Genomic DNA, 16,548 nt, shown 5'->3' with positions numbered 1-16,548 from the left:
ACTATACTGTCAAGTCAGATGTAAAAAGTGCAAGTCTGTAGTACTGTAATGTACCCTGCCCCCCAAGAATTGTTTACTTGTGGTATAGGAGATATTTATCAGTATGGCCAGCACTGTGTGGGAGTGTTCAAGGGGGTTTTGTCATTGAGATCAGAAAACAAGCATGAACAAAGGCCAAATAACTGTGGGGCGCCTCCTGGAGAGCATCTGGTTGTTGTCTCCGAAGTGCTTAGAGTTCCACAGCCTGAAAACCTGAATTGAAGTTGTACATGCAATGAATATTTATACAACCACAGCAGTTGGGCCACGTTTGACCATTTTTAGCTGTCACAAATGGAAAATCTGACCCTTTGCACTCGCTCATATGGCTTTCAGCATGTACCAACCCTATTTTGCTAGTCAGTAACCTATTACCAACTCACAAAATAAGGTTTGCAAGTCGTATTAGTAAGGGGGCGTGCCAATGGTGTCCCTTCCTTATAGTGAGTCTCAGGGTCATGTTTGAATGTTTTGCGACCAAAATGCGGTTGGAAATCATTCATATGTTACCAACTCTATGAAGGAGGTGGTAACCCATTCGCAAATGGGAAGGAGTCCCTAAGGGACCCCTTCCCCTATGTGAATGTGGGTGCCAACATTATTTTAGAGCAAGCATTGGTTTCACGGATCACTGCCTACTCTTAAAAAGTGAAAAGGTAGCTTTAAGGAAAGCAGGGAGCATTTCAATAAAAAATAAGTCTTTAGTTGAAAAGCAATCTCAAACATGGTGGTCTTCTGACCCCAGCTAGCCACTATCCCTGTGATTACAGTCCATTCCCAATGGGTCGGAAATTGAGACATACCTCGTGAATGTTGATGAGGTAGGTCATTTGCGACCACATTGGGAATCACTAAATATGTGTGAGACACATTAGTAAATCATTTTTTGCATGTCCCTAATTGTGAGGTGCAAAAAATCGCAATTAGAGACTTGCAAAATAACTTGGTCGTACATCTGGCCAAAAATTACTATGAAGATGTCTGACTGGGCAGAACAACAAACAAAACGATGCAAGGTTAATCAACATTAATTTGTTGGGTTCTGGGGGCATTTGGTAAGGTGGACTATTTTAAGAAGGATCTTGTTTCTTTAATTAAGTGCATATCACTATATAGAATTGATCTAGTGATGAGAGTCAAAGGATTCGTTCAGACACTGAGTAAAGGCATGGATAAGATGAGGACTCTAGGGAATATAAGCGAATTTTAGAAGCTGATCGGTTCATAGCATTTGAAGCACAATCACACCCACAACGCTATCCGGATTCCACTTATATAGAATGGCATGATACCAATTGCTTAAAGGTGCATTTGAATTCAGCAATAGCACATTTTGCGTTATAGAGTAATGTGCCCAGTGAGAGGGGAAACCAGCAAGGTGCTCTCTTATTTATCCTAACAAAAGCACCGTGTATCGGTAATTTCAGTTCTCAAATGCCTAGATAATTTTTATTTTTTGGATTTCTTATAGGAAGACTACATCTTTTTTTAATGTGCATGCCAACTTCATGATGTGTTTATTGACTCATAACCCCTGTTACTGAATTGAAGTGGTTAGTCCTTTGGATTACTTGCCTTGCTACATATTTAAATGTATTAAATGAATATGTTTGCTGGGTATCAGTCAATCTAAGAAATATATAGATATACATGTGCTTCCTTTTTGTTTACTTCAGCCATCAGATTTGTATTGGCAACGTTGATTACAATTGCTTCCATGTAAACAAGCAGATTGTTTTCTTTTTTCCTTCATATTAACAATATTTCTCCCTGTTACAATTATAGGACCTTGCTCAGCCTTCCTTCCATAAGTATCTGTCATTCATAGGTACCTTTAACTGGCTGTTATAGTTTGTTCTGGTATTTTCGTTTTTTTATCTCTTTCCTGTCACTTAGTACCATGATGAGTAGATTTAGTTGGCTGTGCAGTACAACACGGTGTTCCTGAAGTGCTAGGAGTAGTCCCCCAGTGCATGAGGGAAGTTTTAATTTTTGCTCTTCCGCAGCCCTAGGGTGTGAATGACAGAGCTATACTGGAAAGAAAACTGGCAGTCATGGTGTTGAATGGCTTGTTCTATATAGCCTAGGGCTTCTGACTCACTGCCCTATGACAGTTACTGGATGGTGAAAAAGGATATCCACCATCCCTGCACTGGACTGGACAAGAGGTTTGTAGAAGGGCGTAAGGCAGGCCTTATGTTTGCATAGTAATATAAGCTGCAAGCATGCTGTTTGTGTTTTTTCTTGTTTTTGTTCTTTAAGATACAAGTGGGTTAATGAGAGCACCATGAGATTTAGCAAAGGATGCACGGAGGGGGAAGAGCAATCTAAGTTGATAGTATTTAGCCATTCCTGGATGTGGTTTTGATAGTTTTTTTGGTTACCCATTAGGACTGCCACAAAGCTACTCAAGTTTAGGAAAAAGTTGAAGATTCACAACTTAAACAAACTCTACATCACAATGCATTAACTGTCCACAACTCAGCTTCCTCTCTCATTACTCACAGACTTTAAGCTTGCCTTTAACTATGTACAGCACTTCACTGCCTTGTGGCTAGTTTCACGCTATAGAAATAACTCATACAAACATAACATATACGTACAATATGTTTATGCATAATCACGCCTATGTGTTTCACTTTCTCTGCAAAGATCGGCTTTTAATGAAAGTGATGGGGATTCTGGTCCATGACTTTGCATAGGCTAGTGGTTTAATAGGCTTATCCAGAATACTGTCACAATCACCTTTAGTCCAGTGATGCTCATCTTACCTACTCTGATTTGAAGTCAAAACTCTCTATGGATCTACTGGCTTACATATAAATCTGAGCCATAGTGGCATAAGAATGAAACAAGAGCAGGGAGGGTCGGGGAGGTACGACATCTGGCTCGGGGTATTTCAGATCACTCCCCGCTCCTGTTGTACTTCGACATTGTCCCGAGGGGGGAGGGGAGGGTGGTCCCGATTAATTCCTGGTACCTGCGTGACCCCACGATTCGCGCTGATTTGGTTAAATCTCTTGAGCGATATTTTGAAGACAATGTGGGGTCTGTGTCGTCTGCGGTTTCTTTGTGGGAGGCGTTTAAGACGGTACTCCGGGGGGAGGCCCTGTCCCTCATTTCCCATTCCCGGCGGCGCGAGCGGGAGGAGGTGACCCGTATCGAATCTGAGATAACTGAGTTGGAGGGTGATCTGGAGTGTGGGGTAACGGATGATAAACTGCATGCTCTCCGATTCAAACAGGCGGACTACAAGGCCCTAGTCACGGAGGCAGCCAGGGGCCTGAGTAGAGAGCAACAGGGGCGACTGTATGATGTGGGTGATAAGGCTGGTAAATTGATTGCGTGGCTGGATAAAAAGGAGAGAGCGAGTCGAGTTGTCCCGTCGATTGAGAGACTGGATGGTGTGTGTGTCACTGAGCCGGAGGAAATTGTTGAATGTTTCGCTGAGTATTTCCGTGGGGTGTATTCCCCGGTATCTTCCCGCTCGGAAGAGGATTCCCACGACCTGCTTAAAGACATCGAGCTGCCTTCCCTTTCGGAGGAGGATAAATTGTCGTTGGACGCGGCCCCGACATCTGAGGAGATTGCCCTCGCCATACGTTCGGTCGCCTCTGGCAAGGCCATGGGTCCTAATGGCCTTCCCATTGAATTGTACAAATTACGACCGGATACGCTGGCTCCGCATCTTTGCGCTATGTTCCTCGCGGCCCGGTCGGCGGGTTCCCTCCCACTGGACCAGCGTCTTGCCACTATTGTGGTTATTCATAAGGAGGGGAGGCCGCGGGATCGGGTCACATCTTACAGGCCCATTTCGCTGTCGAATGCGGAGCCGAAAATTCTCGCTAAGGTGCTGGCTAATCGGCTGGTTGGCGTGGTGTGCGATCTGATCCACCAGGACCAGTCCGGCTTTATCCCTCATCGCAACACCGCGCTTAACTTGCGGCGTCTGCACGGGGTGCTCGCGAGGGTCCCGTTCATACGAGAACCAGCCATTTTGGCGTCCTTGGACGCCACTATGGCGTTCGACACGCTTGAGTGGCCATATATTTGGGCGGCGCTGGCTAAGTTTGGGTTTGGCCCGGGATTCATTGGCTGGGTGAAACTGTTGTATTCCGGACCGCTGGCGCAGGTGGCGGTGAATGGTAGAGTATCGGCGCCGTTTGAGCTGGGCAGGGGCACGCGGCAGGGCTGCCCGCTGTCGCCGCTCCTTTTTGTGCTTGCCTTGGAGCCCCTGGCGGAGTGGCTGCGGTGGCACCCTTCGATTCGTGGTCTCCGATGGACCCCCGAGTATGAGGATCACGTATCCCTTTACGCGGACGATATTCTTTTGTACCTTGCCTCCCCGCGCAAATCACTGATTGTGTTAGTGGATGTGTTGCGTTCATTCGGCCGCAACTCCGGCTTAGTTATCAACTGGGCCAAATCCTGTGTGTATGTTATCTCTGGGGAGGCTCCTATCCTTCCGCGGGGTTGTCCTATCCAGGTTGCTCCGCAGGGATTTAAGTATCTGGGTATCTTTATTACCCTGGACGCTGCGGCCCTATATAAACAGAACTTACTCCCCCCCCTCCAGCGCTTGAAGGAGGATGTGGCGTGTTGGAGGCGCTTGCCGCTCTCGCCGCTCGGCCGTGCGGCACTGTTTAAGATGATGTCGTTGCCACGTTTCTTATACGCTTTACAAAACATGATGGACGTCGTCCCGGCGCGCTACTTTCGGGAGGTGGAGGGTCTGCAGCGCCACCTGTTTTGGGATGGAAGGCCGCGTATCGCCCTCGCGAAGCTGACGCTCCCGTGGTATGACGGGGGGGGGTCGCCCTCCCAGACATCAAACGGTATTACTGGGCCTCCCAGCTCGCTGCGATAAACCACGGCCTTTATGGGCCCGCCCTTAACCCGGCTTTTGAAATGGACAAACTGTTACTGCCGGGTGGTGACTATAAACGTGCGCTTTACTCTACATCGCTCGACGCACGTTTGACGGGCCCTACGCGGGTCGCGGTACGGGTGTGGCACGCAGCAAACTTGGCTATGGGGTGGAAGGATCGGTTGACCCGGGCGACGCCACTGTATGCATCTGAGCGACTGGGCTGCTTGTGGACCTCGAAAGGCTTTGAGAAGTGGGACATGATAGGCATCAGCAGGGTGGGCGATCTCTGGACGAGGGGGGGATTCAAAACGTTCGATGTGCTGCAAAAGGAATTCCAGTTGCAGGACAGGGAGTACTTCCGATATGTACAGGTTCGTCACGCGCTGTGTTCTGTATTCCCGGATGTTGCCTCCATACCGGAGTGCTCCCCTCTGGAAGATAGAGTGCTAGATGGGCATGTACCGGATGGCACTATCTCATTGATTTATAAAAAGCTCATCAACGATCGCTCCGGACTGCTGGCTGGCCTTCGTGAGGCATGGGTCGCCGATGGCTTGGAGCTGGATGACGAGGACTGGGTGTCTGCGGTGGCCTCCCCGAAAGAGGTGGCCATACCGGCCCGCCTTCGCTTCGTCCAGCTCAAAATACTCCACAGGGTCTATGTTTCGGGGCCGGGTCTGATGCGTATGGGATATGGCGTGGATGGACTGTGTAAGCGTGGGTTTGGTTTGTTAGGGACCTTTATTCATATTTTGTGGGAATGTCCGGAGGTGGCGCGATTCTGGCGTGGTGTACATGCGGTGTTGCAAGCGGTCACGCATGTGGCGCTGTTTCCCGAGGCTAGGAGATGTCTGCTAAATGTGTGGGAGCCGACTGATTATACGGTGCCGCAAACATGGTGGGTGACTCTGGGATATATGGTGGCCAAGCGTGACATAGCACAATTGTGGGGCTCCCAGAGGTCACCAACGGTTTCGGTGTGGAAGGACAACATGGATTGGTGTATGTTTCGGGAGAAGGTAGTGTATGTGGCGAGAGGTAAGCCTGGGAAATGGGTGAAGGTGTGGGGCCCCTGGAACTCCTATCGTGGCGGGATTTGTACCCCGCCGCTGACGCCTGACTTGGCAGTGGCCCAGTCTCCCTAGTCTGCTTGTCACCTTGGTTCTGGGCATTGTGTCTACTTTGTTTCTGTCCCGGCCTGCCCCCCCCCCCCCCCCCTATTCCTGTGGATCGGTAGACAAGTTCTGACTAGGTGTTAAGACTTTTGCTGCCTTGTGGATTTGTTTGTGGTTTCTTATAAAAAATGGAACCGTCATTTGGGGGTTCCGGCCGATGTGGCCGCCAGCGCTTCCCTCGATTTCTGAGACCTTTATCACTTGCCGCTTGTGTTTAATGACTGTATTTTATGCTCTCACTTTTTGCTAGCGGCCGGCCTGAAGGTTGTAGGCCCATCTTTGTATATCTTTTGCATTCTGTAATAGAGGTTTCAAAAAAAAAAAAAAAAAAAGAATGAAACAAGATTTCCCTTATCCATCTCATACTTGAGGGGCTATGGAAGAGCATAATGTCATCTGCAGAAGCAGTAAAGAAACCACTCTAAGACCAGCCCCAGCTCCAGTAGGTCAAAGGCACATCGTGGTAACAGGTGTATATGGTTCAGTGTCACTGGCAAAGGGCATATAAGAGCATGAGAAGAAGGGACTTTGCTGCGGAATAAACATGTCAACAAGTAAGGTCATTAACACTACTTCTGTACAATAATTAGTTTGAATTAGTTTGAATTATTATAACACATTTTTGCTCTCTAATGAACAACTCTATATAATCACTATTCACTGTGTCTAGGATTGTTTGATGGCCAAGTGAGTCCAGCATTGAGCTGAGAATACCAAAATGAAAAGTAGCCTTTTATTAACAATTGGTTTAGAACTCTTTTGTCCTCAGGAAGGATGTGACTTCAGTGCTAAGAAATTGAATTCCATACTTAGTTGTGGCATGAGCACAGTGTTTGGAAAATGGTCCTCCCTGAAGGGTCACCCCAAACGTTTTGCCTTTCTCCTCCTCTTTTTATGACCCAGCTTTTGTTGGCTTTAGGACTTTGAACACTTTACCACTGCTAACCAGTGCTAAAGTGAATGTGCTCTCTTCTCCAAACATTGGTTTACACCAGTTTGGCATATTTAGTTTACTTGTAAGTACCTTGTAACTTGGTATACCATATAACCGGGGCTTGTAAATTAAATGCTACTAGTGTGCCTGCAGCACTGATTGTGCTTCCCACACAAGTAGCATTTCAAACCTGTTTTAGGTCTGCCATTGCAAGTCCAGTGTATGCAGTTTACTGCCACTTCTACTTGGCATTTAGAACTACTTGCCAAGCCTTAAATTCCCCTTTTAGTACACATACATCACCCCTAAGGTAGGCCCTAGGTAGTCCTGAGTGCAGGATGCAGTGTACAATAAAAGTAGGACATTTACTTTTAAGTTTTACATGTCCTAGTGTTGTCAAATGCTAAATTTCTCTCTTGACGCTTACCCTGACTAGGATTATGGTCCCCACTTATACAGGGTGCATGTCTCTGTCAACTAGAGACCCAATTTTTACCATCAGCGGTAAGGATGGGACTTGTGTTTGTGCAATACCATAAAGTAACTCATTGTTCACTACTACTCTATACACAAAGCAATGACAAGCTTTAAATGTTCTTTTTTCTCTCAATTGGTATTTTTTCTAAATTTGACTCCTGCTTCATCTTCATCAATTGGGACTCTTTTTGGTGTTGCACTTGTGATACCTTCTCAGGATGTCCATGGATCTCAACTGCCTATCATACTGCACTGGGAGTGAGCTGAAGGAGTTCTGCAAAGAGAGGGGCCTGATTTTGGGCAGGAAACTTCCAAAGTAGACTCACAGATAGCCCTCCGAGACTATGAGGAACTCAGGAGGCTGCAAGCAACAACAGAGGAGGATAAGCCTGAGCTGAGGGGAGGAACTTCCCTCCGCCTCGGGCAAGGTGCAGTATTTCTACCTGGAGCTTGTCACATTTGGAGTTGAAAATCAACACCATTAAGAGCTACATCATGACTGAACTGAGGAAGTTGTTCAGAGAGAGAGGACTGCAAATCCCTGAGGGTGACCCCAAGTTTGAGTATCAGTTTGCCTTTAAAGCCTGAGAAGAGGTCCACAGAATGCAATTGGCAACACAGGAGGCGTATGAGGAGGACTACTTCAATACTCTAGAGAAGGCAGCACCCTGGTTATACGTGACATCAGCAGCAGGGCCACAAGAGGGCAGTGGCCCTGAGAAGGAGGGATATGAACAGAAGATTGACTGGACGAAGGCTGCAGAGGAGAGAGGAGATCCCACAGAGAAGTTCCCTGCTGGATCCTATGCAGGAAGCAGTGTCTCCTCCCAAGGTCTGTCTCCTCAGGAGTTAAAGGTCAGACAGGCTTAGAGAGACCTCAGGCTGCAGCTGGCCCAGGTTGCAGCTGAGGCTGAGAGAGCCTTGGCAGAGAAAAATATCTTGCTGGCTCATCAACAGAGTCTCGAAGAGGTGGACTGGAAGGTTAAACAGCTGGCAGAGTCTACCAGAAATGGTGGCATTAAAACTACTGTGTCTAGTGTTGAAGGAAAAGTACACCTAGTCAGAACTTGGTTCCTGGCTTCAAGGAGGGGGATTACATAGACAGGTGGTTTCAGGCATATGAGCTGGATAGGATCCCTAAGGATGATTGGGGGGCTGGCATATGTAGTCATATTCCTGGTGTTGGGAGGGATACCTTACTGGCCTTAGAGAAGAGGGATAGGCTGAGGTATCCCATCATGAATGAGGCCCTCGTCAAGATGCAAGGATTCTCCCCAGAAGAGTGCAGGTTGAGATTTAGAGGCAGTGGGAAACTATCTCCTGTGCCTGGGATGATTTGGGGTACTTCTGCAAAGCACTGGATGGCTGGGTGAATGGTAGCATGGTAAGCACTTTCTAGGGGCTGTATGATTTGATTGCCAGATAGCACATATTCAGTCATTGTTTTTCAGAGCTACGCCAGCACCTAGTTGATTGTAAGTACTCTGACCCCAAGGAACTTGCTAAGGAGGCAGACCTCTAGGTGAGAAACAGAGTGTCTGAGAAGGCATTGGGTAGTGATCCTATGTGGATTGGCTCAGGTCCCCTCAGCAGATTGAGAGGGTCACAGTGATCCAGACAGGTATCAATATAGAGGGGCGGGAGAAAGGTTTCTATGTCCTTCTAAGAGTAGGAGGAGAAGTGGGCCTGGACAGAGGCCCAGGTTGTCCTTTTTCCAGCCCCAGAGCTTGGAATGTTCCCAGAGAGAGCACAAGCAGGGGACCATTGATGGGAGCTCCACAGTGTCAAGAGAGCTGGGGGGTAGCTTTCACAGGTACCCTACCAGTTCTGTTTTCAGGGGGTCCCACTCCACAGTGAAGGGTAAAGAGGCCCAGAGGTAGGGGTAGGAAGTGGACCAGTGGGTCAGGGATTGCTAGCTCTATAATCAGAACACACAAGACTGACCCAAGTGAGGCCACATCTGGCTTGCGTGGAGGTCCATGCACTCTCACAAGGACAGAGGGCAGGAGACCTGTGCCAGGCAGACTGAGTTTCCCTTTGGAAGGTTAGTTGTACTCCGTTGGAAGTCCTGGCATACCAGACACATGTTCAGCCTAAGGGCACAGACCCTGGGTAGAAGGACCATTTCAGGATATCACCCCTGAACTGGTGGGAAGGAGAGTAGGAAAAGGATGCAAGTAACCTGGGGTTACTGCCCCTCATTTCGAGATACCACAGAGTATAGAGGCCCCTGAATGGCCTGTCGTCTGGCTTTTGAAAGCTGTCAGTGGCCTCTGTTGGTTGCTATGTTTTTGGACATAGTTTTCCTTGGGTTGAGGACAGAAGTCAGACCAAAGAGCTGGAATGGGCCACATCACTTTGTTGGCCATTGTGGTACTACCTGCCTGCAGGGCTCCATCTGTGAGCAGACTAAAGTTAAATCCTGCACATATGGGGTCCACTAATGAGGAGAAGGGATCCTCATGGGTCAGTTCAGTAGCCCTAGAGCGCATAGCTTGAGGGATCCAACTGGGTTCTGAAAGGCGTAGAACTGGCCAGTGCCCCTGCAGTAGTGGGCCAGTGTCCAGGTTCTATTGCCCTAAGCCTGGAAGTCCATCAAGGTAATGATTAGTCTAACCTGGCTTTAGGCTGGAGGGGGTTGTTTTAGAAAATAGCCCTCTCTGAAGGGCCACCCCAAACGTGTTGCCTTTTTCCTCCTCTTTTTCTGACTTCTTTTTTGTTGGCTTTAGGACTCTGAACCCTTTACCACTGCTAATCAGTGCTAAAGTGCATGTGCTCTCTTCTCTAAACATGGTAAAAGTGGTTTAGACCTGTTTGGCATACGTAGATTACTTGTAAGTCCCTTGGAAAGTGGTATGCCCTATACCAAAGACCTGTAAATAAAATGCTACTAGTGGTCCTGTAGCATTGATTGTGCCTCCCGTACAAGTAGCATTTCAAACTTGTCTCAAGCCTGACATTGCAAGGACTGTGTGTGCAGTTTACCACCACTTTGCCTTGGCAATTAACACTACTTGCCGAGCTTTTAACTCCCCTTTTATTACACAGGTCACCCCTAAGGTATGCACTAGGTAGCCCTAAGGGCAAGATGCGGTGTGAATAAAATATAGGACGTGTACTTTTAAGTTTTACTTGTCCTGGTAGTGGCAAACAGCTAAATTTGTTTTGCACTACTTTGAGGCCTACTCCTTCATAGGCTAGCATTGGGAATTCCTTAAAACACTTTTAAGCTGCAATCCTTTATTAGAAATGGGTAGCTACACCATGTTTCATATTTTGGAATGGTAATGATAAATCCTCTTTACTGGTAAAGTTGTATTTACCAACACTATTTTAGAAATGCCACTTTTAGAAAATGGACATTTCTCTGCTCTTACTGCTTTGTGTGCCTTGTAACCTGTCTCCAGTACACTTCTGAAATGGGAGACAGCTACACTTGGTGCATTCCCTCTAGACAATCACAAACACAGGAAGGGTGGATGTGACAAAGAACTCCTCTGCATTCATCTACATTCTGATAGATCTTCCTAGGCAAGAAGAGGGAGGGGGAGCTGACACTTCCATCTGAATTGACAGTGTCATGTGTCCCACACAAAGAACTGATTACCTCCTCCTAGTAGTCTGGAGCCAGGGCTGGGATGAAAGGGGGACATTTGCACTTCAAGGGCTTGCTTTGAAGTCACCCCCACTTCAAAGGCACAACTGGGTATAAGTATTGATCCTACCAAGACAGTACACTACTAGATTTGTGAAGAACTCTGCCAGAAGTTAAGACTGCTGTGCTACAAAGATTGCCACTCTGCTTGACTGACTGTTCTGAAGGAACTGTTTCTTTGCTTTGTTGAGCTGCCCTGCTGCCTGCTGATCTCTGCCCTGCTGAGGACAAGGACTGACCCCATCTCACTTGAACCCAAAGTGACTCCAAGGGTTTGCTGCCTTGCCCCCTGTTCTTCAGCTTCAGGGCCATCAAAGACTTTCTGCAGCCCTGCTATAGCTGCTGTACTCCGCCATCTGTGAGTCTTTCCTTGCCTAATGTGCCACCCCAGTCCTGGACCTCAGAAGTGGGTTCTGCTGCTGTTTTTGCTTCAAAATCGACGCAGAGATGACTTTGAGCTGATAGGAACTGCCTCATCGCCCTTCAATGCAGACGCCGATCGACGACATCGCCTTGACCGCCTGTATGGTTCAACAATGACGGACAGAACAGCTTGACAGTGACGCAGCACCTGCATCCTGAGGGGGTTCATCGATGAAGCTTTCATCGACTGTGTGGAACAGTGCCGATGCTTTGACTCCATCCATGGGATCGACAACGATGCAGCGCTTCTTCGATTCCTCGCATCGAGTCTTTGACGTTGACTCTTGCACCAGCCAAGGTACTTTGTCAGTGGGTTCTGTCTGAGTCCTGTAGCTGGCCACCCCTCCATCGCAGTCAGCCTGAATTTTATATTTGCCGCGGTCTAGCGCAACCTCAAATCACCCCATAGGGCTATTGACTTCTATGCTCTGCTTTTTGATTTATTCTTTAGAAATTCATAACTCCGGATTTTTGTCGTTTTTGTCTTATTTCACTCATATGATTATTCTCTACTGTTCTGAGCCTGTGTGAAGTATTTTTGTGCTGTTTTTATTGTGTTACTGTGTGTGTGTTTTGCACAACTACTTTACACTTTGCCTCTTTAGATAAGCTTGACTGCTCTGTGCCAAGCTAGCAGAGGGTTAGGACAGGCTATCTTTTAGAGTGTATCTAACTTACCCTGACTAGGATTGTGATCCCTTCTTGAACAGGGTGCAAAGCTCTTCTGACTATAGACCAAATTTCTAACACAAAGATGATGGCACAGTCCTTAACTACCCGAGAGAGGACAGTGTCCTCTCGTAATCCAGTTCATTGAGAAGAACCTGACAAATGCCAGAAATGGGGCAAGTTGAGGTTTTCGCCTGCCATGTTAGTCCCTGAATACAGATAGCAGAGTAGAATTCACTTTTTTGAATTCACAGGTGATTGAAAACATCAAAGGGTTCTATTTAAGACAACAATTTAAACTGATTACAAATGGGGCTCAGTGATTCACATACATTTTCTGGCACATAGTCTGCAGGCTTTTCTCTCCATACCTCGCACAATGGCATTGTAACTGTTTTCACAAGCTCAGAGTACAGAAAATTGGTTCCAAAAAGGGAGGTGTTAAGAGGTTTGTAAATGTTTTTGATTTCACAATAAAGTGCATAGTTAGGATCAGATTTCACCACATCTACTGCAAACGTATTACACTCATATGTCATGTAGTATTTCTAACTTAGGTCTTTTGCTGCCATTCTTACATAAAGTGATCATAGCTCTTATTTCTGTACTGGTGATTTTGTCAACATTTTCTTTCTAGGATGTACGGAATGGCTGGTCTTTTTCACCTTTCTGGATGGATTCGGGTAAGAGGAATACAACACTATGTTTGTGTATAGTAAACTTTTAATGTATTTTCTATATCTGATTGTGATTTTTCTGAAATAAAGTATTTAATGTCTTGGCAGAATCCAGTCATGAGTGTGGTATATCACGGGCCAATTGCCATTACTAAGTGCAGCCATTATTTCATTTTTAAATATTTATTTCTTTATGTAGAACTTGATCCAGACCCTCATTGAGCGGCACAGTTGCACAAGTGGAAAACTACTAACATGAATAATATATACCAGCATAAAATAATGCAAGGCATATGTTAGAATACTGAGGAGTATCATGTAAACTTCTAGATTAGGAAGTGTGTGAATATTCTTTTTTTTTTATATATATTTTTATTGAGAGTTCAATACAATTACAATAATACAATTTTACACGATAAAGTGCAAAGTGCGAGACCAAAAAAAAAAGACCATAGCAAATAAAAGATTCAGCTAAAAGCAGGAAATGTTCAAGAAAAAAAAATATGAGTGAATAAAGTGCATAGATACATCATATAGATTAGCCTTAGTTTTGAAGGTTAATCTGAAAAAGGAAAGTTTCGCGGATTTTGCCATTCGTTACAATGTGTGCGTGTGAATATTCTTGTTATTTTAATTAGTGCTTTACAGGTTTATCTACAGAGACATCTTTTTTACTGTGCATTGGTATGTGCATGTCACTGGGATGCACAGGAACACTTACTATTTGTAGTGCATTTATACAATTCAGACCATTATCTAGATGCTTTCAAATCCAAGAAGGTGTTAAATCATTATTACAAAAAGTGAGAGCACTGAAGAGCTGGTTACAACAACAAATTCTGGGACAGATATGTAGTGTACAAGGGGATAACTGAAATTTGCATGCCTAAGATCTGCAACGATTTCCAAGTTTTGGAGTTAATGAAAACCTCTGGCACCCTTGATCAAAATAGATGGCACTCTTCAATTTCCATGGTTTGGCTAGTGTTCTCTAGCCATATGCTTGGGCATTGATCACACAACAGACAATTCATAGGCACAGAACAAAACATGTTTTAACAACTAGTTTTCCCTTATTAGTATTGTAAACATGATACACATTATTCGATGTAATGAAATATTTTCAACTAGACCACCAGGAAAATGGAGGCTTTTGAGGTACCCCACCCAAGCTATCTGCCTTGTGTACGCCAGAGTTTAACGGTGACAGATTACAAGTGAATTTCATGAGGGTAACTATCACAATCAGCTCTACTATAAATGCTTGCACCCCTATGAGTCATGCCAGCGGAATTGTGTGCCAGAACTGGTTGGCTTTACAGAGCTTTAACCACAATCAATGCAAGTTACATTTCACAAGTCCTAATTCTGCTAGTTGTATTAATCAGGATCTTCGAATTATATGCTCTATCATAATTTTCCCACATATAGGGTACACTTAAGGGTGCAAAATGCGTTTGCTTAAAAAAAATTATAACTACTAGTTGAGAAGTGAGTCAAAAACCCAAAAACTTTAAAAATCTGAAATCACAAACGTGTATATTGCGCTTGTACAAGTGATTGCAAAATATTATCTCACTTCTTGGTAGGTTGAAAGTACTTGTAAGGAGGTAAGAGTTTCAAGGCAATAACAATGAAAAAGTTTGTCTTATAAGAATTGTTGGTTGTCAAAGAAATGCAATTAATAGTTTGAGATAACCCACAGAGTAGTAGACTAGAGATATTCACACTAGAGATATTCACACTCCTTTGAAATGACCCTGCAGTTTTGGGACAGCGTAATTATGCCTAATTGTTCATAGAACCCAAGACCTTATAACTACCCCCCTCCCACCCCTCCCCCCAGGCATGTCAGTTCTTCTAAAATGTTGCAGTGTGAGTTTGTTGTGCTGGAGCTTCACCAGTAGGGCAACGGGAACCACGCAATGGTTAATTCACAGTGGGTGTGATGACATGTTGCTTATAGGTCTTAAAGTCTTCACACTGGAGTAGTTTCTGGGGGATTGTGCCTAGTCTTCCTCACTAGGAGCGTTATTCACGGGATCTTCATTGCTATCACTGTCTGGAATCTTCAAGAGCACCACTAATGTGTCCCATGCTTTAGTCACATCTAGCGCATTCTCAGTTCCCACTCTCGTCACCAATTGCATCCTAACCATTCCATCACATTCCGCCCATTTGATGAATTCTTTCTTCCAATTATCTGTGGTGGGGCCCCTTTGTGATTTCCAATGTAGAGTGATTTCGCGCTTAGCTAACAAGAGTCCCATATCTATAAATGTGATAGTGATCTTATTCTTAGCCGTGTGGGGAACCCAATGTAGTATACAAGGTCCCATAGCTGGCGTCAAGTCTCTGTCAGTAAGTTCGTTCAGTACAGTCACCACTGCGCTCCAATAGTTAGTCAATTGCGGGCATCCCCAGAACATGTGGCAGAAGTCCGCTCCCTCCCCTCGGCAACGTGGGCACACATCCGAGCCAGTATCAAAATATTTATGAAGTTTTGCCGGGGTGAGGTATGCTCTATGTAAGATGTAAAAGTGCACTAACTCAAAGCGTGCGTTCCTAGTGCTCTTCCATGCCCATTCTATAACATCGTCCCATGCCCTGTCCGGGATCTCCTTCCCCACGTCTAGCTCCCATTTACGCCACAGTCCTGTCAGGGGCACCAGCATCTCTTGCGTCATGTGGCGGTATAGGCATGTAACCGCCTTGAAAGTTCCTGCCGCCGTTACTATGTATTGACACCCCAGGGTCGTTTTCGGTTCGATGAGACCCTCCTTCCAGTGTTTACGAATAGCCATAGTGAGAGCTGCTGATAGTAGAGAGGCGCTTCTCACGCCAACCAGCCAGTCCCCTCCTGGTCCCACCGGGAAGACATACCTCGCACATGGATAATGGGATGCCAGGTGCATACGGAACATCCATCTTTGCCCTTTTCAAGCTCCTTTTCCAACACTGTTGTGCTGTTTTAAGGTCCCCCGGTAGGCCACCAACGGGGATGGGGAGGGTCAGCACAATTTGAGAAAGTATTTAAAGCCCTGGGGCTCTATCTCTTTGTTCTGCAGTTCCCCGCATCCGACCCGCTATGTTCTGGGTGAGCCATTGTAATTGGGCTGCTAGATAATATGTTTCGAAATCAGGTACTGCCAATCCCCCCGCCGATCGTGGATGCATTAGGGCAGTCAAGGCTACTCGCCGTCTACCTAACCCCCACAGGAAACCTGTAATCATGGCCTTGAGTTGTTTAAAAAAGCGCACCGGGATCCAAAGTGGTAGGGTCCCGAAATAATACAAAAGTCATGGGAGGGCCACCATTTTAAGTAGGCCACTCAACCAGCTACCGAGAGTGGGAGCGACCCCCAAAAATCTAAACTACCCTTCAGTCCTCTGACCGCTCTGCTGATGTTTCCCTCCAGCAAGTCGCTCTGTGCATGATAAATCTGTGTTCCTAAATACGTCAGGCATCTATATTCCCATGTCACCCTAGCTGTAGTTTGCAGGCCTACTCTGTCCCCTACCATTGGAAATGCCAAGGTCATGGAGCAGCGCTTCTCCCGTATTTGCCAGGAACATCAGTAGATCATCTGCGTACAGGGCAATATGATGAATTTGCCCTCGCACGCTTA

At 46.0% G+C, this 16,548-nt stretch overlaps 1 protein-coding gene across 2 annotated transcripts in view; it reads left to right on the top strand.

Annotated features, from left to right (window-relative positions):
* TMX4 (thioredoxin related transmembrane protein 4) overlaps positions 1-16,548 on the top strand; it is a 347,052-nt gene that overhangs the window by 175,721 nt on the left and 154,783 nt on the right. For both annotated transcript variants that reach the window (XM_085612644.1, XM_085612645.1), the window contains exon 5: positions 12,880-12,925. In XM_085612644.1, coding sequence (XP_085468770.1) covers positions 12,880-12,925 — 46 coding nt within the window. The remainder of the gene's footprint in view (positions 1-12,879; positions 12,926-16,548) is intronic.

The sequence above is a fragment of the Triturus cristatus genome, chromosome 6, assembly GCF_964204655.1.
Source record: "Triturus cristatus chromosome 6, aTriCri1.1, whole genome shotgun sequence".
NCBI lineage: Eukaryota > Metazoa > Chordata > Amphibia > Caudata > Salamandridae > Triturus > Triturus cristatus.
The sequence above is the reverse complement of the archived record's forward strand: the minus strand, read 5'-3'. Positions and strand labels throughout refer to the sequence as shown.